This window comes from Haliotis cracherodii, unplaced genomic scaffold, assembly GCF_022045235.1.
Source record: "Haliotis cracherodii isolate W230 unplaced genomic scaffold, xgHalCrac1.p SCAF_8, whole genome shotgun sequence".
Taxonomy (NCBI): Eukaryota; Metazoa; Mollusca; class Gastropoda; order Lepetellida; family Haliotidae; genus Haliotis; species Haliotis cracherodii.
The window spans coordinates 53,881,909-53,904,588 of NW_027266341.1; the positions used below are offsets into that span (position 1 = coordinate 53,881,909).

The 22,680-nt window shown below is 41.9% G+C and overlaps 1 protein-coding gene across 6 annotated transcripts in view; it reads right to left on the reverse strand.

Annotated features, from left to right (window-relative positions):
* The window catches only part of LOC139450588 (pericentriolar material 1 protein-like), a 47,398-nt gene that overhangs the window by 12,735 nt on the left and 11,983 nt on the right, over window positions 1–22,680 (reverse strand). For 5 of the 6 annotated variants that reach the window (XM_071232349.1, XM_071232346.1, XM_071232344.1 and 2 more), the window contains exons 11-30: window positions 21,583–21,773; window positions 21,290–21,449; window positions 20,343–20,475; window positions 20,022–20,195; window positions 11,143–11,373; window positions 9,862–10,074; window positions 8,918–9,050; window positions 8,386–8,467; window positions 7,818–7,995; window positions 7,523–7,644; window positions 7,147–7,359; window positions 6,894–6,976; window positions 5,834–5,993; window positions 4,374–5,040; window positions 4,226–4,272; window positions 3,470–3,650; window positions 2,218–2,449; window positions 1,545–1,643; window positions 932–1,138; window positions 252–437 (exon numbers count right to left, since the gene is read on the reverse strand). In XM_071232349.1, the coding sequence (XP_071088450.1) occupies window positions 252–437; window positions 932–1,138; window positions 1,545–1,643; window positions 2,218–2,449; window positions 3,470–3,650; window positions 4,226–4,272; window positions 4,374–5,040; window positions 5,834–5,993; window positions 6,894–6,976; window positions 7,147–7,359; window positions 7,523–7,644; window positions 7,818–7,995; window positions 8,386–8,467; window positions 8,918–9,050; window positions 9,862–10,074; window positions 11,143–11,373; window positions 20,022–20,195; window positions 20,343–20,475; window positions 21,290–21,449; window positions 21,583–21,773 (3,692 nt within the window). The remainder of the gene's footprint in view (window positions 1–251; window positions 438–931; window positions 1,139–1,544; window positions 1,644–2,217; window positions 2,450–3,469; window positions 3,651–4,225; window positions 4,273–4,373; window positions 5,041–5,833; window positions 5,994–6,893; window positions 6,977–7,146; window positions 7,360–7,522; window positions 7,645–7,817; window positions 7,996–8,385; window positions 8,468–8,917; window positions 9,051–9,861; window positions 10,075–11,142; window positions 11,374–20,021; window positions 20,196–20,342; window positions 20,476–21,289; window positions 21,450–21,582; window positions 21,774–22,680) is intronic. The other variant, XM_071232348.1, reaches the window with a different exon arrangement.

Sequence of the window (22,680 nt, forward strand, 5' to 3'; positions counted from 1 at the left end):
AAACCTGTTATCCAAACATAATGCTGATTTATCAAAGTGATAAAAATGCAATAGCATCACTTTGTGGTTGGCACTATTCCAACCATATTGCCATGTAACGCTGAAGGAGAAATCATGATAAAAATATTTGTACTGCACATGAATAAGATCAGGCAAATGAAATGTTTTACATTAAACATCCTTTGTCCTCTTTTGGCATGCATACATAAAAAAATATATGGACAGTCTCCAGAATGAAAAATGATACTAACACTGACCGGCATGTCTGACACTGAGCTCTCACTGCCTTGGTCCATGGTGCCACCATTAGCTTGCAAGTGGTCTGTGAGTGATGGTCGTCCATCTCGTCCTCTCACAGCTTCACTGTCACTCAACACACCTCTTGCCCTTTCACTCTCTGCCTTCAGCTTCTCATACTCTCTCATCTTCTCCAAGGCCTAGTGAACACAAATATTCGGTACATTGTTTGCTTCACAAACACATCTTTCTGTAGTTGTAGGTATAATAGAAAACAGAAAATCCCTTTCTCATGCTTCTATAAAATTTAGGGGAGTTCCAAGCTGATATTTTGTCCAGCAAACTGTTCAGAGTTAAAATGAAGAACCACAGAACACATGGCTGCCCATTTCAAGGCTGACGAACCATTGATCAGAGTTATTCATGCAAGATGTAAAGCTCTGAGGCTAGATAAACGAATAATCATGAAATTACAGTAAACCACAGTGTCATCATATTTTGTGTTGAAATACTCTCACACAAGTTGCTCAAACTTGGACTTTATTTGATCCCAGCTCCTTAGAACAACCCCAAATATTATCCCCTGCAGAAAACAGCTCATAAGTATTTCTGTTCGGTTTCTTTAATGTCAGGTTAGATAATTCATTATTAAACACCAAACAATGCCAAGCAATCTATAAACTGACGCACTTACCTTGTCAAAATGAATGACAGTATCGCCTAGTGAATCCTGCGCGAAAGGGGAATCCCAAAGGCTGGTAGACGGCGTTGAAAGGGAGCTAGTGTTTTCAACTTTCTCTGCATAGTCAAATGTTCCATTCCTAAGAGCACCACTGGCTTCCATCAATAGGCCAGGACGTTTGCTTCTCTGAACCATAGCAACACGTTCTCGGAGTCGTGCCTAATGAAAATAGAACATACCCAAATGACTCAAATAACATGGAGTCGTGATTGCTGCAACTCAGGATATCAAACGGATTAACTTTAGAAATCATCAGTAATCATAGCGCAAAACAGAACAATATTGTCCAACTGATAGATCCAAACTCTTGTCACATCAGACAGAATAATTCTGTGCAATGCCTTTTAATGACATGCAAACATGTTAAGTCTAGCTAAGACAATCGGAGGAGGAAATATCAGTAGCTCTATGCTACAGAATGAAGCATGTAACACTGATATTAGTAGTAAAGAGTATCTCATTAATAACAATAGCAGTTTTGATGTTCCAAGTCCCAAGTTGCGCACGTAAAACCACAAACCATACTCCAATTTTGAAAGTGTTATTTTTAATTTTTTGTACTAACCTTAACGTCTTCATCATCCGAGGTGGCAAGACTTTCGCTGGGAGTCAGTTCTGAAGGTGTACAATTTCCTGCTGTGGCTGTCAACCATGGTGGTGGTGGCTACAAATATATCGTTGTCCATAAAATTGTCTATAAGTGAAGATAAGAATTTACCACTGTCAAGATAATCATTACTCCTAAATCAAAGTCAAGAAATACTTTACACTTGGCACATGAATACACAACTGTGATGAGTTATAAACTACACTGACCGCTTCAGTGTCTAGTGGTAGAGTGTCCGCCCAGAGAGTGAAAGGCCCGGGGTTCGATCCCCTGCTGCTTCATACCAAAAGACATTAAAATATGGTACTTGTTTTACCCTGTCTGGTGCTCGGCATTATGGGGGTAAAACAAGGACTGGTTTTCCATAGAGTTAGTATACTGTGTTTGAATGAGGTATCTGTGTTAAAAAGAAGCATGGTATCTCAGTAGGCATGCACGCACGCACGGTATTCATGTTAAACTATGACATGCTATCTCGGTGGGCTAGCACTTTAAAATTGGCATCAGTCCGGAAGAGTAGCAGCCACCCAAGCACACACGTCTCAATATAAGTGCAATAATCTTTGACGCGACGGTAAACCCCATTTCACCTCAACCATAAACTACACTATTTGTAAATGTTGATATTTACCGCAGCATAAGAGTCACTGTTTTCTTCTGTAAGTGTCTTAGACACAAGATCCTGTATAGCATAGAGGCCACGTTGTCGCAGGTAGTCCGAGTTAAGCACCTGTAGGATGCGGAATAACTCGATAAGGAAGTGTGGTCTGCTCTCATTCTGGGAGATAAGGGTTGCTACCTCCGAGTAGATGGTTTCCCTCAGTGCTTCAAACAGTGATAGATCACCACCAGCATCCCCATCCCTGGAAAAGATTGTTCTGATCATTTGGCTTGACTGAACTAACAGTAACAGTCAGTAGACCCAAGTGTTCAAAATTAACATAAGTCCAAGACTTTAAAAATTCAGGAAGGAATAAGGATTACCACTTTTACCATACGAGAGTCATCAACAGATGACAAATCCCCCCAGCCCCCAATAGATTCAAACAAACAAATCATCCCACTGTTACAGTAAGTTCAACTTAATGAGAGAATTTCTACCTAGATCTGTCTGTACGTATACAAGAGTAGTTACTGAGGTACAAATCAATACCATGGAATTAGGATTTGGAACTTTGTATTTCTATGTCAGGTGCACACCAATATGAACAAAGTCAAAATTGTTGTCATGGAAATGGAAGAAAAATAAATTCTAAAAACCCCTAAACAGCAAAAGGCACCAATTGACAACCTCGTATTGGTGTTTGCAAGGTTTCATGAAAGAATACTTATTAGTGATAAAGATTTGGTCCAGACAAACACACCACTATGAACTAATTCAAATTCACAAACTTGTTGTATGGAAACAGAAAAATGAAAAATGAAAAAAATCCCTATATATAGCAAAAGGCACCAATTGACAGCCTGGTCTTTGTGTGTGCAAAGTTTCATGAAAGAATATCTATTAGTTTTAAAGATATGGTCTGGACAAACACACCACTATGAATGGACAGACTGACAGACAGACCAGATGATGACTATATTCTCCTGCATTATATGCATTATAAGGGGATAAAACATAAATGACAACTGTGCTGCAGATAACTTTTGTTGACTTGAGAAAATAAAGAATAATTTCTGACCCATCTGAAAGAGGAAGTTGTTCTTAAACATATATACTTCTCATGGATAGTTTCCCAAACATAATGTTTCGTGTTCGAAATGAAGCATTAAAGTCAAGGGGTCCTGAGGTTGTTGGGGACCTATTGTAACCTGGAATCCCTAAAGGGCTTTTCCCAGTAACAACATCAATGTAGAACTGCATCATTATTCCCACAAGATACCTTGTATTCCTTGATTGTCCAGCATCTGACATGCGAGTGGACAGAATGCTGGAGAGACTAGTGTTGTCATGGAACCCTGCACCACTGATGCCAGCACTCAAACCTGGCCGGTACTTGCTTCCTAGACGATCAGCAGTGCCAGCAGTTTGATTGGGTGAAGAGTAGCGATGCATACCGTCAACTGTAAACAGTAGTAAGGAATAGACAAACGTCAAAGCTGAACTTTGACACTTAATTTGGTAGAGAGTGAATCAGGTTTTACTTCCAAGAGAATAATATTCCAGATATATCACAGAAGCCTGTAAATTATCAAGTAAGTGGTTGACAGCACGAACAATGATCCATACCATCTCCGAGCAATGACAAACTGTCAGCAGGGTTATACATCCTGATCTTCATTAAGTAAACTAATACTCTTCCAAGACTCTTTGTTCTTTGATATGAGTAGTGAGTGAGTGAGTATGGTTTTTACGCCGCTTTTAGCAATATTCTAGCAATATCACGGCGGGTGACACCAGAAATGGGCTTCACACATTGTACCCGTGTCGGGAATCGAACCTTGGTCTTCGGCGTGACGAGCGAACACTTTGATATGAGTAATAACAACACTCATAAATCTGGGTTAATTTTGACAATGACTAGATTAATGCTAGTAAAGCTTGGGGAAAAACTGATTGGACAGTTTACAGCTGTTTTAAGCATGTTAAGTTCACTGAATTCCTCAGATTTGTGGAATATTGTCACTTTTGTAATTACCTGTTTCAAACACTCCTGTGGACTGTCCTTGCGTTGCATGTTGTTTTCTGCAAATAATGGAAAACATATTAAACAAAATGACATTTGTTAGTTCACCACTATACCCCAAAGCGCACAAATGAAATATGAATGACTGCAAATTACTTACACTTTGCGGGAGTTGAGCATATCTTGTAAGTTGAGTCTGGGAGCTTTGGACGCATCTGTGTTTTTGTCTTTGCGTCCAGTGCTGAGATAGTTGTTCTGTTGCTGGTTCAAGTAGGATCTATCCTCTGACTGTAGGTACGAGTCAATCCTCGGTGGAGGGACAGGACGCAAGTTGTTGAAGTGAGTTTCACTGCTTGTACTCTGGCGATCACTGGGCCTCATATCAGTTTGTGGACTATGTGATTTCCGTTCCTCATTGTAGTAGTTGGCTTGTCTGCCCCCAGGATGGCGCGTGAAGGAGAAGTTCGAGGGAAAGTGAGGGTTGAGGGTGAATGTTGTCTGTCGGGAAGAATGCATATTGATGCTGGCAGTGCTATTTGGAATGGTTGAAAATGAAGTGGTCATTGGTGTAGTGAGTCGTGATGTCTGTGACGGGCTTGGTCGCTGGTTTTCCTGTCCATCGTTGATTTGCGGGTTAGACTGGGGGCAGGAATCGGTCACCTGGAGGGTAAGACCTTGTAGTTGTTGCTGGATGTTCTGCATCTCCACCTGCTGTACTCCCAACTGTTGGTAGCACTGGTTCAGGCACAGCATCAGCTGCTGTTGTTGGATTTGCTGTTGTAACATGTCAGGCATGAGGTTCCCTCCACGCATAGGTACAGAAAAACCTGAAGAGGTAAAGGTGAATGTTGGGTCAATGTCACATATGTAATGCTTTAACCAATAGCTTGTCAGAAGATGACAAATCCCCCCAGGCCAAACAAATTTGAAAGAACAAATCATCTGACTGTTACTTTAAGTTCAACTTGATGAGAGAATTTCTTTCAAATCTGTCTGTCCATATACAAGAAACAATACCATGGAATTGGGATTTGGAACTTCGTATTTTTATTTCTGGCAAACACCACGATGAACAGAGTCAAAGTCAAACTTGCTGCCGCAGAAAGAGGAATTTTGTAAAAAATATATATTAAGATTCCTAAATTAGCAAAAGGCACCAGTTTAGCACCTGATTAATATATGTACCAATTTTGGATGAAAAATGTTGAATAGTATTTTAGTTCTGCCCGAGAAACGTCAACTTTATTTCGATAGAAACAGTGAAAAATGGTTAATACATGTACCAAGTTTGGATGAAATTCATTTCACGGTTTTCAAATTGTGCTCCGGAAATTCCCAAATGTGAGGGTCCGTTCGAGAAAAGTTAGCTCAATGACTGTCGTAAGTCTATGTTAAATTATTTGAGGTATGACCATCATAGCGCTGATGGCTTTGTCGTTCCCCAAGTGACCTAAGCACTTCCACTATCGCAAATTTGTTACGGTATGGGACTTTCAACAGTCATAGCACTAAGATTGTTTTGTGGAATAAGCCCTGATAAGTGAATGATCAAAACATGGGTCTATCCTTACTTAAAACAAGGTTATCTTATGTGAGACATTATCTTGAACTTTCAAATACCTGATGGCGACATCATTCCCTGTGAGGGGCTGGCAGATTGTTGGTCCAGGAGAAGAGCCTGACACATCTGAGATGTTCGCTCGAGCTGCTGTTGCAGCATCCCCAGACTCTGACCACTCTGCTCCTCCTCCTGAACTATCTCCTCAGCTGACCGGTAATTCTAAAATTTACAGCATAACACCCCGACTTAAAAAGTAAATTAACTTTAATACTAGAATGTGTTTATATTAAAAAACATGTCTCCCCCTTCCTTTTTGTTGATACATTAGTTCAAGTTGTTACTGTAAATGTGTTGCAAATCCGAACAACAATAATAGCAAATCATAGTCTAGAAAGATAATTGCAGAAAATATTCATTAACTGTACAGTTTTGGCAGAAAAGAAACGCTACTTGTTTGAGACTTGTTTGAGACCAAATTATTTCCATGAAACCAAATTAAAAGATTGTAAAAAATTAAAAATATGAAAAGGTAATAGTTGGGCATATGGTCATTGCACATGTATAGTTTCATGCAAAAATATTTATTAGTTTGAGAGTTAAGGCTTGAAAATAAAGTCTAGAGTTGTTTGAGACTAAGTCAAAATTGTTACCTTTGAAACAAAATAAAATAAAATTTAGAAAATTTCAAAATAGCAAATGGCACCAGTGAAGCCGATGAGCAATATACATGTGCAATTTAGTAGAAAACTCTTGAACGATTTTTAAGTTATGGCCCCTACCCTTGTTTGAGACTAAGTCGAAAATATTTCCATAAAAAAAAATAAAAGATGACAAATTTCAAAACAGTATAGGGCAGCAGTTAAGCTGATGAGCAATTTTTATGTCATGGCTTGGAATAGGAAGGAAACACTGATGACGAGGGGAACTAAGCCAAAAATAATATGTTGGGGTTTGGGGCAAAGACAGATATAATAATTATGATTATACCAGGTACCTTGCTACTTACAGCTGAAGGTTTTGTACATATGATGCAAATAGATTAATACCTTATGAAGAAATATCAAAGAAACTTTCATGCAAAATAATATCATATGTAAAATGTGAAATTCAGGAACTCACTTCTTGTTTGACTCGAACATCTCTCTTTCCAAGTTTGCCCTTTTTCTTCTGCACTCGTGTTGCTTGTTTTGGTCGTACAGATTCTGAAAGGAATGAGTCATTCAAGTTGAACAGAAACCTATGAACAATCAGGAATACCTGTGAGTATGTTGGGATTAAGACTGCCCTGAACTTTCAGATTATCAGGTCTTGAAGATGACAAAGTACCACAATTGAACTATAATCCAGGTGGTAAAGTCATTCTGACCCTTACCTTCTTGTTTCCTCATTGGTCTGGGACAACCATGTCCTCCTCCTGCTGCAATGACGGATGCCTTTGTCAGCTTCGGACGAGCACTCTGCTGTTTAGAGCGATGGGATCTCTCAGACCTCCTTTGTCTGGCATCATCTTCAATAGTGTAGGTTCCATCAGAGTCATTTTCCTCTTCTTCCTCCTCAACCTGCACTATGCCATCACTTGGGTATCCTGGGCACAATAACATATTCAACTTCAGAAACAACATCCAGGCATCAATACATCATATCAAGCACATACTTTGAGACAATACCACAATATTTCAAAAACAGACACAGATCACCGACAGCAATCCATCAATTTACAGTCAGAGGAGTTAGAATGGAGATCTCACCATCATCGTCCTCCTGTCCAGCCTCTGGGTCATTGCCATCTTCATCCTCTGTGATGCTTCCTAGATTATCTACAGTTGAACCACCCCATGTTGCCATTGTGGCATCAGCACTGGCACTGGCACTGAATTGAAAGATATACTATTAACACAAGTAAACACAGAGTGTATTCGGCTTCTGGCTATTTCATACATACACGAAACTGTAAGAAAAGGTAAGGTAATCGACTACAAACTTTTACAAAGCAAGTTTTTCTATAGGAATACACAAAACATAGAAAGTGGGTGGTAAACTCACGCAAATGCATCAGTTGAGTAAGAGACTGTATCACTATGGTTATCCTGATTACGGAAGTACTGTTTCTTGTTTCTATCCTTCCTCATAATTGCCTCCAACTCCTTTTTCTTTTGTCGCAGTTCCTCTCGCAGGATTCTTTGTTTTCTCATTTTGCTGTATAGCTCATCATTTGAGGCAACTAAAAATAAAAGCAGATACTAAACTTTGTATTTACCAGTGCAATCATTAATCTTCCACAGTGTCATGATTACAAATCAGTGAATTGAGTCACCAGCAACAGTATTGCAGTTATACGATATCACATAATTATATCATAGTACCCAGCTTAATTTAAGAGGAAAGTCTTAAGTAATGATGTTGATAGATGTTTACCATAGGCGAAACCCATGAGCATGGGAATGTAGCTGATGAACCAAAGATCATAATCAGGTTGGATACCATACAAGACAAATCAAGGTCTTCAAAAATAACTCACATAAGTATTGTCAGTCCTTTCTTTGCATTTATCCCCAGAAAACACATCAATACATATAGATACATGCTCTCCTCTGTCGTGTTACTAACTTACAGGTAACCATTGGTGCACTGCCTGATGGACCTGCTCCTCGACCATCTTTACCCTGTCTCTTGGCATCGGGTTCCTCGTTTTCCTGAACATATAAGCTGTTTGTGACCAAAAGACATTGAACATAGTTTCCTAAACAGAACATATTTCATGAGGATGAACATTCTAGGTAAACTGAAGGTCCTTTCAAGGCAAAGATCACACACACACACTACTCAAGGGTTCAAGTATGACTCTGATTTGTTTTCGAACAGATTATTAGGACATTCATACAGTATTTATTATACATCCAATTACACTATTAAAACATACCAGGGTTATAATATTCAATAACACCTTACAGACCTCTTTTGCAACATAATGAGAGAAAAACATGTGTAATATATTTAATCGATTAACAACTACGGATGCTAAATAGGCCTTTTCAAGGCAGATTCAAATTGATGACCTTTCAAGACCTTACTGCAAAAATGAAAGCCTTTTAGTGTCCTTGTGAGACTTGGACATTGATCAACAGGTGTTACACAATACACACCGCCAACTGGAACTGCTCCTGGAGACTCTGAAGTGCTGAGTGGACAGCCATCAGTCTCTCTCGCTCCTCACGCAAACCCAGCAGTTCCTCTCTCTGCTGCTCAATTGTAGACAGTTGTCTTGCTTCTTCTCTTCTAAAATAAACATTCAGAATAAGTTCTAAGCCACAACCGAGAAAACAAGTTTGTATATTTAACACTGATTTTGACACTATTCATTGGGGGATATCGAGAATGGGCTTCACACAATTCACGGCTGAGAGAAACAGACAAGCATGAACATAACTTCAAATTCCTATACTGTTGGTATCAGTTTTTGTTATTTGAGTTTTGAAGGTCATGACAAACCTAAGATTAACTACTGAAATGCAAAACTGACATTCTTACACAGAATGTTCTTTGTACATGTCTTACCCCCACCCATTGTCACATGCAGGTACCATAAATATTTTAAAGAGTCATCAGAAAGATGACATATCCCCCCGACAGCTGTCTGTAAAGTAACCACTAGTAAATGTGCAATTCTGTATGTAATGAGTCAACAGTTGAATGTACTTTAAGAAGCATACATTGTTTACCCACTGAATGGTTTTCGAATTTTGCCCCGGAAACGAACCCGTTCCCCAATTGAGTCTATGTCCAACTTCATTCCATAAAAATTAAAAAAATTTTTTTTTTAGAAAAATCCCCAAATATCAAAAGGCACCACTTCAGTATGTGCCTGATAGATTTGCCAAGTTTCGATCAAATACACTGAATGGTTTTCGAATTCTGCCCCGGAAAAGGAAATGATTACGGATGGACAGACAGACGGCAAGACTGGCTGATCGCTATATCCCCCCGCATTATTTGCCGGGGGGATAACAAAGCTCTCTGATGCAGAATTTCATTCAGGTAATATACTTACAGCATGAAATATCAAAACAAAACCCGGGAAGTTACTTACTGTGAGTGTTTGTCCTGTGTTGGGATCTCTCCTTCACTGACAGACATGTTATGGTCGTTCATCTGAGCAACTTGGGAGATGACTTCGCCTTCTTCACTGGCAGCCAACTCCATCACGGTGGTTGGTATATCTGCGGCACCACTGGGAGACTGCTGCACCATTGCTACAATATCTTGCAGCTGACGCAGTTTCTCTTTAGCAGCACGTAGCTTCCTGGACACAAGATTATCAATTATAAGCATCATATTTATTTTACAATACATGTCAATAGGTACTTATAGATTAAATGCATGTATAGGACTCACACAGATCTAAGAAGACTAAACATTAAAAAAGTACATTTCACTGACATTACAAGCTTCAAGCATTTTTTTCATGGCTTATTTATTCCACCTGCATCAATCTTAAGAGTGAGTTGGTTTTAATGCCACATTGAACAGTATTTCAGGTTTAATGCTGCACTCAGCAATATGACAACCTGTAAACAATTGAGTATGAACCAGACAATATAGTGATACACACCACTGGAGTATGATGATAATATACAAAGTCACCCAATCCATTTGGTTGCCCCTGACGACTACCATAGGTTGTTGGGGATCTATTCTAACCTGCAATCCTCACAGGGCATATATATGTAAAAACTGTATTTAATATCCCATGAAAAGTGGAACAGTTGAATGCATTAACATAAGTAACTAGTGATGGCTGTGTGAGGAGTAAAGGTTGTCAGCAAAACAAAGTCCATAACAAGCAATCTTTTCTGCTACTTAGTGCACATTGTAAGTTGTCAATTCAATTTATCTTACTGACATTTATTCATACTGGTCTTGAATATATGTTTGCAGTTTCAATGAGTTAGAAAAACTCATAGCAGACGACACAAGTGAACCGAAGTACTCCAGTTCTCTTCAACTCAGCAATACTTATTCCAGATATGCAAGTTACCAAAGATGTGTGCTCCTATGGATTCCTCAGGAGACTACATGTACAGGCTGCATGGAAAATAACTGCCTGCTCCTTAACCAATCAGAAGCTGGTATTTTAATGTAAGGTGAGATAAATAGTGCTGATTACCCAGAAACCACAATCAATAGATACCACAGTTAAGGGAGATAACTCTGCGATACATCGACATTCTCACAGACTTGACAAATGTTCACATTTACAAGACAACCATGAAGTGCCTGCCCATGGGTCTAGCACTAACAGCTAACATTTATATGCCTGTTGTCACAACAAATCAATAAAAAAATTATGTGAAATGTCAGCTACACTTACTGAACTTTTTCCTGTATTTCAGGGTCATCCCCCCATGGCCCAAGACTGGACAGCTGAGATTCCTTGTTTGACTCTGAATCGGATGCATTCTCTTCATCTGAGTGTTCCTCTAGAGCTGGTCCTGGAGGCAGGTTGACAAGAATCTGACCAGCTCCAAACACACCTGCTGCATCTGTTGTCAAAGCTCGGCCACCTCGGTCACCTCTTTCATGACCAACTTGCTGCAGCAGTCTATCACAACAGACACAGGTGGCATATAGGACATATTATCATCTTACCAAAACATTTTAACCAGTAATGTTCATCACAGAGACAACAGCAGCAATCAGGCAATACAGACTTGAAAATGTGAACAGATAAATGGTCTGGGTTCCAAATTTTCTGGGAGTCCATTAGGCTAAAGAAATAAAATAGTCTTGGTTCTCAGGCACGTTTTGTTTTTATTTCCATTTTAACTCTTTCAACACCAGTCAACCAGAAGTGTTTACTGCTGGGACACCGAGTTCCCAGAGACTCTTGTGTGATAGATGAAGCCAACATTTATCATAGAAAATACCTGCTTGTAAAATATATTTGCTACTACATGTTATACACCATTTGAAAGGTCTGATCCTATGGTTTATAAATATGAAAGTTATGTTTTTCACATTATTTAAAATAATGCATGTACAACTTAATTAAATTCGTTGTAAATAAAAAATGTATGCTAACACGTTGTTAACATCCAGATTAAGGACCAAGGAAGCGAAAACTTGACGATTTTCTGCAAATATATGATTTCATAATATCCACGTACCTATTTCTGTTTAATTTTCATTGTTTATGTAATTGGAAAATCATTTAAAGGGCAAGTTCACACGGAAATGAACCATTTTTTCTTGTACTTTTTCCACATTAAAAGTGTTAACATAGAAGTATCATAGACAAAAATATAAAAACATCATATTTAATTAACATATTTATTGCACTAAAACGATTTATATTTTTCACATTTACCAAGTGTTCTATTTCCATAACAAAAACACCATGGCTTATGCCCCTTGCAATATGACGTCATTGGTGCCAATTGATAAACATTATGACGTCATCATGCTTTGTTAGAGCCGCTTCACGTGGTGTAGGTACAGTTTTGTGATTCTAGCATCTCAGATGCCAGCCAGAATTGTGTTATGCTGAGTCACCACTGCGCCGGAGTGTGTCATAGACCATGTTGTTTTACCGCAAACTGGTCCTTGATATCTTTTGCGTTGAGAATAGACAGGGACCCAGTTGAATTGGCACCAATTACGTCATAATCTAAGGGGGATAACTCAGGCCTATTTCGCTCGTAAAACGAAGGCCTCATAACGGCATATCACTTTCACACTATTGTGAGCTTCCTACTTTCACTGTGAAAAAAAATGAGTGTATATTTTCAAACACAGATACTAACTAATTCTAAAATTGCGTTTTGTTTAGAAAAAGAAAGTGATTTTTGCGTGTACACTTCCCCTTTAAAAAAGAATGATAAATAGTTTCTGTCATCACCCATTTCCCGATAACAGCGACTGTCCGCTCAGTAAAATGAAGAAATACCCCCGTTTTCGAGGTTTCGTATGAATAACACGTTCGTCGAAGAATGGCATATGACACATCGCTGGAAAGCTTATTCCTTCATCTACACGCTCGTAACATCGACTGTTTTTTTTTCCGTAGTTATAACAAGCGATTTCATTGGATTAAAATTGGTTTCTAATGACGCTTTCTTGCTGAAATCTGCTACAAGTTTCGTGATTGGTCAATTTTGAGCACGTGACCTAAGGCAGCCAATCAAATTTTTACAAACCTGTAGAGGTTATGAATTCTCTGATGAAATCCTCCTTGGGGCACTTATTGCATTTTCCTTGCTCAAGAAAATCTACATGACATAGTTGTAACCATTTTCCTTAATAAAAAATGTTACCACACAAAAAACTTCGTTTTTTGTATGATATACGACCACCCTTACCGGGCCTCACCACCAACGGCGCCTCACGCCAGGGGGAGCAACTCTCACCCAAATCACTTTCCATATGTCAAATGCTGACGGAATGTGGGGAGGTGGGTGGCCGTGCCCCAAGGAGGATTTCATCAGAGAATTCATAACCTCTACAGGTTTGTAAAATTCTCTTTCTGATTAAATCCTCCTTGGGGCACTTATTGCATCAGGACAGACTCCCAAAGATAATCTAGGAAGTGGCATCCGTCAGCAACAGGCGTAAATAAATACATCGTATTTGATTATTCAACAGAATAAAATATTGAGTTCAATAAATGGAAGCAACCTTATCGTGAGGCACCACCGTCGAAAGGCGTGGGCTAGAGACAGGGCGTGGTCGACCATATATTATGATAAAGCCTGTTTTTGCGGCTTGTCATAAGTTGAGAACTCGAAACACCTCCCACCCCCACACTTTTTTTGAACAAGTGATATAGGGGCGTAGATCACGAGAGACCATAACCAGCGCTGAGCTAGGCCAGAGGGTACCCGTGGATCGAAGGAGCACGTGCGCAAAATACGAGTATTATCGAGTAGTAAGGACTGATATTTATCGACCGCAGAAGATAAAATCCGGACCATTACTGAGCAGTATAACCGGAGGACTGTCTAAAATCTCGAATGCTCAATCGGCTAGAGATTAGAACTTTGCCCCGTTCGGAGAACTGACTGACCAAACCGAGTACGCTCGCTTGAGTGTTTGTCGAGTTGGTAAGGTTTGATGAATCGTGCTCGGCTGGCTCCAAATAGCCGCGGAGCAGATCTGCTCAATGTGCAGAGCCGCGGCGTACGCTTTTGACGCAGCCACTGCTCTAACCTAATGAGCCTTCAACCTGGTAGGGGGGTCCCTGCCTGTAAGCGTATACGCTGTACAAATGGTTGAAACTATCCACCTCGAGATAGATTGTTTACTCGCAGGTGAGCCAACCTTCCTACCGCCGTTACAGCAAAATAGTTGGTTATCCTTACGGACACCAATATTTCTGCTGATATAGGCCTTGAGAGTCGTGCGGACATCCAAGACATGAGCATGTCTTGCAGTGGTCCCCGACGAGGAAGGCTGTGAAAGAGCAGGTAGCTCAATAGGAGCCGTTCACGTGGAAGCGTGTGCAACCCTTTGACGGTAAGAGTCCGGTAGTCGAAAACTGACTCTGTCCCGGTGATATTTATCGACCGCATGGAAGACAGTTATTTCGGGATCGGCTGACATAACACGAATGTCGCCTACCCGTCTGCCGGACGTTACCACCACAAGGAACGCCGTCTCCCAGCTCAACAGCTGAAGAGAGAGAAACGACAGATCCCGAAAGGAAGGACCGGACAGCCAATCGAGAATGATTGACAAGTCCCAAGGGGGACTGATCCGCCGTACTGGCGGTCTGATCCTGTCCACACCTGCTAAAAAGCGCTGCACTAATGGGTGTGCACCCAGAAGTGCCCCGTCAACAGTGACGTGAAAAGCTGCGATAGCTGTAGAGTACCCCCGGACTGTTGATGCGGCCAGGCCGTCGTCTAGTCGCGACTGGAGAAACTCAAGCACGGATACGAGATCTGCAGAAAAAAAGATCTGCAATCCCTCTATCGACACACCAGGGCGCATAGCAGGCCTATCTATCGTACTGAACGTTTGTCGAATCCCTCCGCGAAGCCAGTATTGTGTCTGCAACTCGTGCAGGAATACCGTTCTTCTGGAGGCGATTCCTGACAGTGGCCAAGCCACCCATTGAATCCTGGGATTCGGGTGGAGGTCCCCGTTCTGGGATAGGAGGTCCGGTCATAAAGGTAATATAACAGGAGGCTGAGCCAGAAACCTGAGTATTACTTGAAACCCACTCTGCGCCGACTAAAGAGGTGCCAGGAGCACAATTAGTCGCGCAGGCTGGGTGCTTAGCTGAGACAGGACCTTGGAAATCAGAGGTACTGGGGGGAATGCCCACAGAATTCTGTCCGTCCAATCTAGCTGGAAGGTGTCCGGTGCCACCGACCTCGGGTCGTGGACTCGGGAGCAGAACGTTGGTGTCTGGTGATTCATCACAGACGCAAACAGATCCACCTGTAACGGCCTGTATAACAGGGAGAAAATCCCGAATATCCCCGGGTCGAGCCTCCACTCGTGAGGAGCGAGGATCCGGCGAGACAGAGTGTCCGTACGGACGTTGTCCACCCCCGGGAGATAAACAGGTAGCACCCTGATATCGTGAGAGTCGCACTATTGTAGGAACTGCCACGTCTTTCGTCGAAGCGACGGAGACGCCGTTCCCCCCTGCTTCCGGATGTAAGTCATCGCCGTTTGGTTGTCCATCTCTAGACGAACCACTTGGCCACGAAGCAGACCCGGGAAGCGTTGGAACACCCACCTGACCGCTCTCAGTTCTAGCACATTGATATGCAGTTTGATCTCCTGCTGGGACCATAGTCCCGAGGCAGTGTGATCATTCAGAACGCCTCCCCAGCCGGAGAGTGACGCGTCTGTTTGAACTGTGAGAGACGGAACGGGAGTGTCGAGGGGGAGCCCCCAGGACAGATTCCTGACCTCGGTCCACCACTGGAGGTGTGTAATGAGCCACTACGGAGTCTCGAGCACAGTCATTCTGGGACTCATTCTCAAGCGCCCCGCCAGACCAAATCCACTGTAGCCGCCATGTTGTCCAGTAACTGGAGCTATGTACGAGCAGTGTGACTTGCGCTTAAGGGACTTGATATCTTGTGACAGAGATACACGTCCTCTCACCGTGTTGAAATTAGCCACTAGGAAGACTAGATTCTGAGTGGGGCTCAGATCTGACTTCTTGATATTGACCATCCACCCTAGAGTGATCAGAATATCTATCACTTGTTGTGTAGCTATCTGACTCAGGGATTGCGATAGAGCTCTTAGTAACCAGTCGTCGAGGTACGGATGGCAGAACCGACCTTTTGACCTGGCCACTTGGGCGGGAATCAACATCAGCTTGGTGAACACCCTCGGGGCCGTGAAGATCCCGAATGGTAGAACCCTGAACTGATAACACCTCCCGTCGAAAGAAAACCTCAGGTATTTCTTGAACTCGGGGTGTATTGGTATGTGGAGATATGCGTATTTAAGTCTATTGACGTTAGCCATTCTCCTGTCTCGACAGGTGAGATCACTGTTTGGTGACTAGGAAACAAGTCGAGTAGAAACCCTCGCTTTCCTGTCCCTCGGGACCCGGTTCGATTGCAGCTTTCATAAGTGCGTCGACCTCGGCAAGGAGGAATTCCGCCTTCTCTCGGGTAGCAGGCACCGGAGTGTGCTTTATCCCGGAGAAGGGGAGGGGCGGATGATGTTTCCACCGAGGCAAATGGCCATCCCTTAAAATGGATGGGGTCCGGGGATTGTGATGTAACTGTCTCCAATTCCAGTCGGCCGCCTACGGGGACATCCGGCTGGAGGCAGTGGACCCTAGCTGTCGACAGTTCGATAACTTGCGACTGTGGGTTCACCCGGGGCTCTTCGGGCGCTAATGGGAACTCATCGTTCCCAGCCCCGCGAATAAGCTGTTGGTCTCGACCAGCTGCCTTGCCCCGGCCCGTGCCTCTCTTGCTCCTCCCGGCGCCCTTATAACTGAAGGAAGCGGCGGCTTCCAAGCAGGTGTGGACGTCTGACCCGTGCGTTAGCGTAGGAGGGAACAATTGGAGAGGCCTGCTTACGCGGTTTTAACGCTTGGTACCTCCAACATGGCCTTATGAGTTTTTGATGGAAGTATACAATTGAGCGGCCTCTCGGACCACCTGCTGAGCCCCAGGGAAGAGGGTGGCACCCTCTTATACGGCAAAGCAAGTAGGTCTTGGCGTGTGTAAGTCGAGTATTTAGATACCGACATCCACCGCCTGCGCATGCCCATAACAGCGCACATCATCTGCGAGGACAGCTACGAATAGCGTCCCGCGTAAGATAACTGAACTTCCGTTAGTTGCGCGGCCAACTCCGAAGAGTCGACCGGCCCCTCTCCCGCTAACTCCCTCTGTACAGCCGACAGATACGCGGAGTGTACGGACACACGGAGCTGTTGGCATGCATTATGATATTGCTCCTCGAAGCATATGTAAGCAGCCTTCAACTCCGCACCGCACGCGGGAAAAGGGGGGCAACCGCCAGCCCTGCTTGACCTTAGTCAAGTTGGGTGTCTCCGACTCTGGCATGGGCGCAGCCACCTGAGGCAGTACCTGGACAATCTTGTCCCGCACGTGCCTCTGCACCCGGCCCGATGCCGAGTCCCCCTGCCGAGGTGCCGGAGGTTCAAGGGAACCCACCTGGCACCGGGCTAGGTATCCACTAGTGAAAGCCTCGGCCTCGGAAGAGGCGTCTGGCTCCGCTAGGGAAAATTGTGCGTCGGTAGTGCACGGGCCGGCGCCCGCCACCCCTCCGCTGGGGAGCGACCTCGAGTGGGAGCCGAAGCCCGGTCTCGGATCGTCCCCGAGATCAAGTGGCCTGCCTCGGCCGACGCCGGGCATAACACAGATCTCGAAGCCGCGACCGGCGCCGACAACGGGGAAGGCTCAGCCCGTAGCTCCTGCCGGAGCCGAGACTTCACCTCCTCCATCACGGACGCCATCGGCGACTTAAGTAACACAGAACAGTCTGCCAAAGACAGTGCAGGAGAGGGTGCAGTGCTTACTACGGGGACCCTCGAGCCTTCTCCCCCGGCCCCCGGAGAGGGAGTGGGGGAGACAATCTCGGCAGCTTTTTTACCCTTTTTAGATGGGGAGGGGGGGATGTCTTAGTAGATCTGATATCTACCCCGGCCTTTAATAGACCTCTTTAAAGTGGAACAAGTCAACTTGTCTCTTTTGGGGGGTAAAGGCAATGTCCTCCGCCAGACATATCAGGCAGCGTTCGTGCCTGTCTTAGAACAACCCGTACACAGTTTGAAGGTCTTTGTAAACAAGACCGTAATTTCTGAGATGGGCGGGAAGGGTATTAACGTGTATCAGTGCGATATAAAGATTGGAAAGATACGTGCATAAATTGTGAAACTAGAAGCAAAGGCGTAATGTAGAATGCAATTTGTAACGCGATACTAATAGCCAATGTCGTAGTATAATTATAACACCAAAGGGGCGTGTTACGCGCTAAGGTGTAAAGCCCGTAAAAAAGGTAAGTGTAGTTTATAAATTAACACACCACCTTGGGTTTTGTAAAGGAAAAAATTGTAGACCAATGCTGTATGATATAACAAAACCCCAAGCCGTTTCTTAATGGCCTTGGTGTTACATGTATCAGCCCGTGGAACTACAATATGGACGCCATTACGGCCATTTGAATTCAAAGGTACCGTGCACGTGGCGTCAATTACAACTCTATATCTTCACAATGCGAGGTATTACGCCTTTGCAATGAAAGAAATGTACCATACATACAGTTTGGTCAGCCATGGTTCTTGTCGAACGATAGATTTCTCTTATTTGTCTTGTGTGAAAAATCAACACGTCTGTCTCTTACAGATGACATAAGGAAAGTGATTTGGGTGAGAGTTGCTCCCCCTGGCGTGAGGCGCCATTGGTGGTGAGGCCCCGTAAGGGTGGTCGTATATCATACAAAAAACGAAGTTTTTTGTGTGGTAACATTTTTTATAAAGGAAAATGGTTACAACTATGTCATGTAGATTTTCTTGAGCAAGGAAAATGCAATAAGTGCCCCAAGGAGGATTTAATCAGAAAGAGAATACAGCTGTGGTACCAAGCTCGTGTTCGATAAATTACAGAAGTTTGCGAAAGAATTTTGTTAAATCGTGTTATTCTGAACGTTTTGAGCAGGAAATCACGATATATATTAAAAATATGGAACTTCGTGAATGTATCATGCTAGGTTACGAGCTGTGACAAAGATTTTTCATGCATATATTTTTGCATTAAACATCGTGTCCGAGCCGAGAATTCAAGGCGACGAAAGCCGAGATGTCATTTGACTTACAATACATGCGATCGCACGAAAAGATAGAAATAATAACTTAGATGTAAGTTTGATTACTTTTAGATATATTTTTGTTGATTTTATTTATTACTTTGTATAATATATTTAAAGATTTGTTTAAAACGTCTTTATTTTCCTCTTTGGCGTGTTCGATGTGGACCCGTTGTCGAAATGTGTGTCCGAGAATTTTATTTTCAATAACATCGCGAGAAATAGTGAAAAAATTTTTAATTTAACGATAAAAAATGTGAAATTGAAATGGAATATGAATTTCAGACATTGTGAAATGTGAAAGATTTAATAAATGAATGACATTACAGGTAGGTCCATAAAAATATATACTATTTTGATGTGACTACGGCTTGGCCGGATAACCAGCCTGCGGTGTCTTGGGACTCAATGCTTCTTGGCCGGATAACCGGCCTACGGTGTTGAAAGAGTTAAAAAAAAAGAAGCCAAGTCCAATGGTAGTCAAATACTGTATTACAGTGAATACATTTATGTAGGGAGGCCCTTTCCCAGGTTGATGATACACAACTGTTTATTTGGTTACACAACTGTTTATTTGGTAACATACTAGTTTGAACAACAAATGAAAAGAAAAAAACAACCACTGCCCGCACTTTATTTAAAAAAACCCAAAACATTGCCTGAAAACCATTTCTTTTATTCTATTAAACCTTACTGCCTCCATTTGACCCCTTCGTAATAAAGACATCTCATTTGAATCTGTGAGTGGCATGTAAAAGTTGGATATGTAACTAATGACAAGGTAGTATGGAAAATCATGCCACCATAGCATCAGTTATACTGTACACCTCTGGGTCACACATTATAACCATCACTGGTTGGCTCTTACAATAAACAAGGGTTACTGAAGACCTTATCTCCCATGGGGATAACTGACTGAGTGAGATGTCATCAACTTACTGTTGCAGCATAGCTTGTGGGTCCATGTCGGCACCATAGTCACTGTATGCTGTTGCTGAAGACTGCTCTGCACCTTCACCACCTGCTCCCACGTCACCTTCACCCTTCACTGTCTGGTAATAGGACACCAAATCTCGCAGCTGGTTCAGCCTCTCACGAACTTCACGCAGTTTACTAAAATGTTAAAAGTAGAAATGATAATCAAGATGCCCCACAGAGGCTCCATAATTCATTTACCATCAATATGTTTGGTTCATCATGACTGTAAACAGTAGACTTTGTTTTCGAAAGCTGTGATAACTGTCAGGTATGTGAACTGACCCCAATTTGTCCTGTGCTTCTCTCAACTGCTGAGCACCCTGAGGCGAAACAGTACTGAGATCAATGTCGGGCACATCAGCCAAGGATTCAGGAACAGCTACTTGCTCTGAAGCCCCTTCTGTCATATCCGATTCTGTAAAAGTACACAATACAATTATTAGAGAAATGACTTTTGTTAAGAACTCAAGTGAGAAGAAGAATTCAAAAACAAAAGCAAAAAAACTACATATTTTCGATAGGTATGGACAGTTGTCACTTTTAATAGCTTTTCAGCTAGGTATTCAAACATTCATAATAACTTATTGGTTGTTTGTTGGTTTCATACTAAGTTCGTTTATTAACATATTTCTGGGTTAACATATTGGTTCAAATTAAGAATTGACACATAATGCTGTTTGCATGTCCTTTCTGAAGTTGTATTGGAGCAAGGTGTTTATATGGTGTGGTTTTAATATTTTCTAACAAACGTCAGTTTTGTTCATTATATTCGGATATATACTTCTCTTTTCTAATGAAAACAAGAAAAAGTAAAATGAGATGCTATCACATGCGCTCTATAACAGGGGGTTGGTGATAATTTGTCCTCAAGGATAACTTGATAACTAGCCACATAATAATATATGAAAATGACATATCCCCCTGGTCTGGTGCAATTCAGAAACAGAGTATGGCTACTTATACCCCAACGTTTGGCTCATTGCCATTGGATACCTTCAGTTAAGTGAAGAAAAAATAATGCTGTTCAATGTCCCAAATCATCAAAAGGCACCAATTCACCACTAGACTGATCTGTATAGCAAGTTTCAACAAGAAACATTCAACAGTTTAGGAGTTCTGCTCTGGAAACGGTAAACAGATGGACATGCTGATAGTAATATCCCATCGTTTTTCAAAACGTGGGATAATAACTTAAGTTCACAGAAAAACACTTTTGGTAAATCATTTACCATGGAGCAGATCAAGCCTATGAGATCGTAATCCCTGCAGTTCTCTAAGTAAACTGTCCATTCGTTGTTTCTTGTCTTGCAAGTCCCTGAGTTTATCCTCGAGGATCTGCTCCCCAACAGCAACCATAGATGGTTCAGCATCTTCAACACTGTCACTGGGCTGAAATGAAAGTTGTCTCTTATAATGAGCCTATAAAAAAATCACATTTTAGAATCAGTCACTATGTCAAAATGTAGTAACATTAATTTCTACATTTTCAGAACAACAGTCAATCAGCATTCAGATTACACACCTCTGCCTTTAGTTCATTTTTGAGGACTGTTAGATGTCTTCGCAGCTCAAGCAGCTCCTTCGGAAGAAGGTCATTGCTAGGTTCTTCCTCTGTCTCTGACTCAGGGTAGCCAACAATGTTAGATTTGGCTTCAGATTCCTCCGGATGAGCAGCACTGGACACAGCTGCTACAAATGCACCAGGGTCCGTAACTGCAACAACATGCATCTACAGGTTAAAAGGACATCTACAAATTATTACTATGTCTTTTCATTAGGGACCCTTCCAATTACATTTGTTTTAACATTGAAGGCTAATATGTGAGCAAATTTGGTAGAGACTATTTGGCAAAGGCTCAATGACAAACAATTGAATGTTTCCTTATCTGGTCTTAAACTATATTTCAATCCTCCTGAGATTCAGGGATGTGAAAAAGATGAAAAGTCTAGGGAGGGTCTGGGGGAAATTTTTTAAACATTTGATTGCATTTCAAGCAATTTCGTGCAGTTTGGACAACATTCACACCAAAAAATGTAATAAGTCAAGGCAAAAGTCAATAAGTCAAATATACAAGATGGCAGATGCAGTAAAATTTCGAAGTGAAATCAGCACTTTTAAAAAATCGGGCAAACATAAGACATTAATACAACATATATCCCCATGTTATGGGGTTTTGGACGCTGAAGAAACATTCATAGTTTTCTCGCTAATCACTTGAACAACTGTAAAACATCTCATTCACTTACAGGCTAAAAGACAACTTTATCTTAAAAACAACATTAACAAGCCATCAGCTGACTGAGTATTTACAATTTCTGTGTGACGCCACACCCCACGTTATAGTGCAAGTATTTGTGATAGAAAACGTATGATGTCCGAAAAACTAAGCTGGTGAAAGCTCTGATCGAAAACAGGGCAATCCGCAATGCTTGTCCAGTTTTCGATCATATTTTTCTGAGTTTTTTTTTTTTTATCATTGATTTAATTTTTACGCGGAAGATGATTTTTTTCCGAGGACTACTGTTTTAAAAAACGTGATTTTACGTGTTTCCGCGGCGATTTCACATCCATGTGAGATTGGCCAATACTGTAACATCAACACACATCTCATGGGAACAA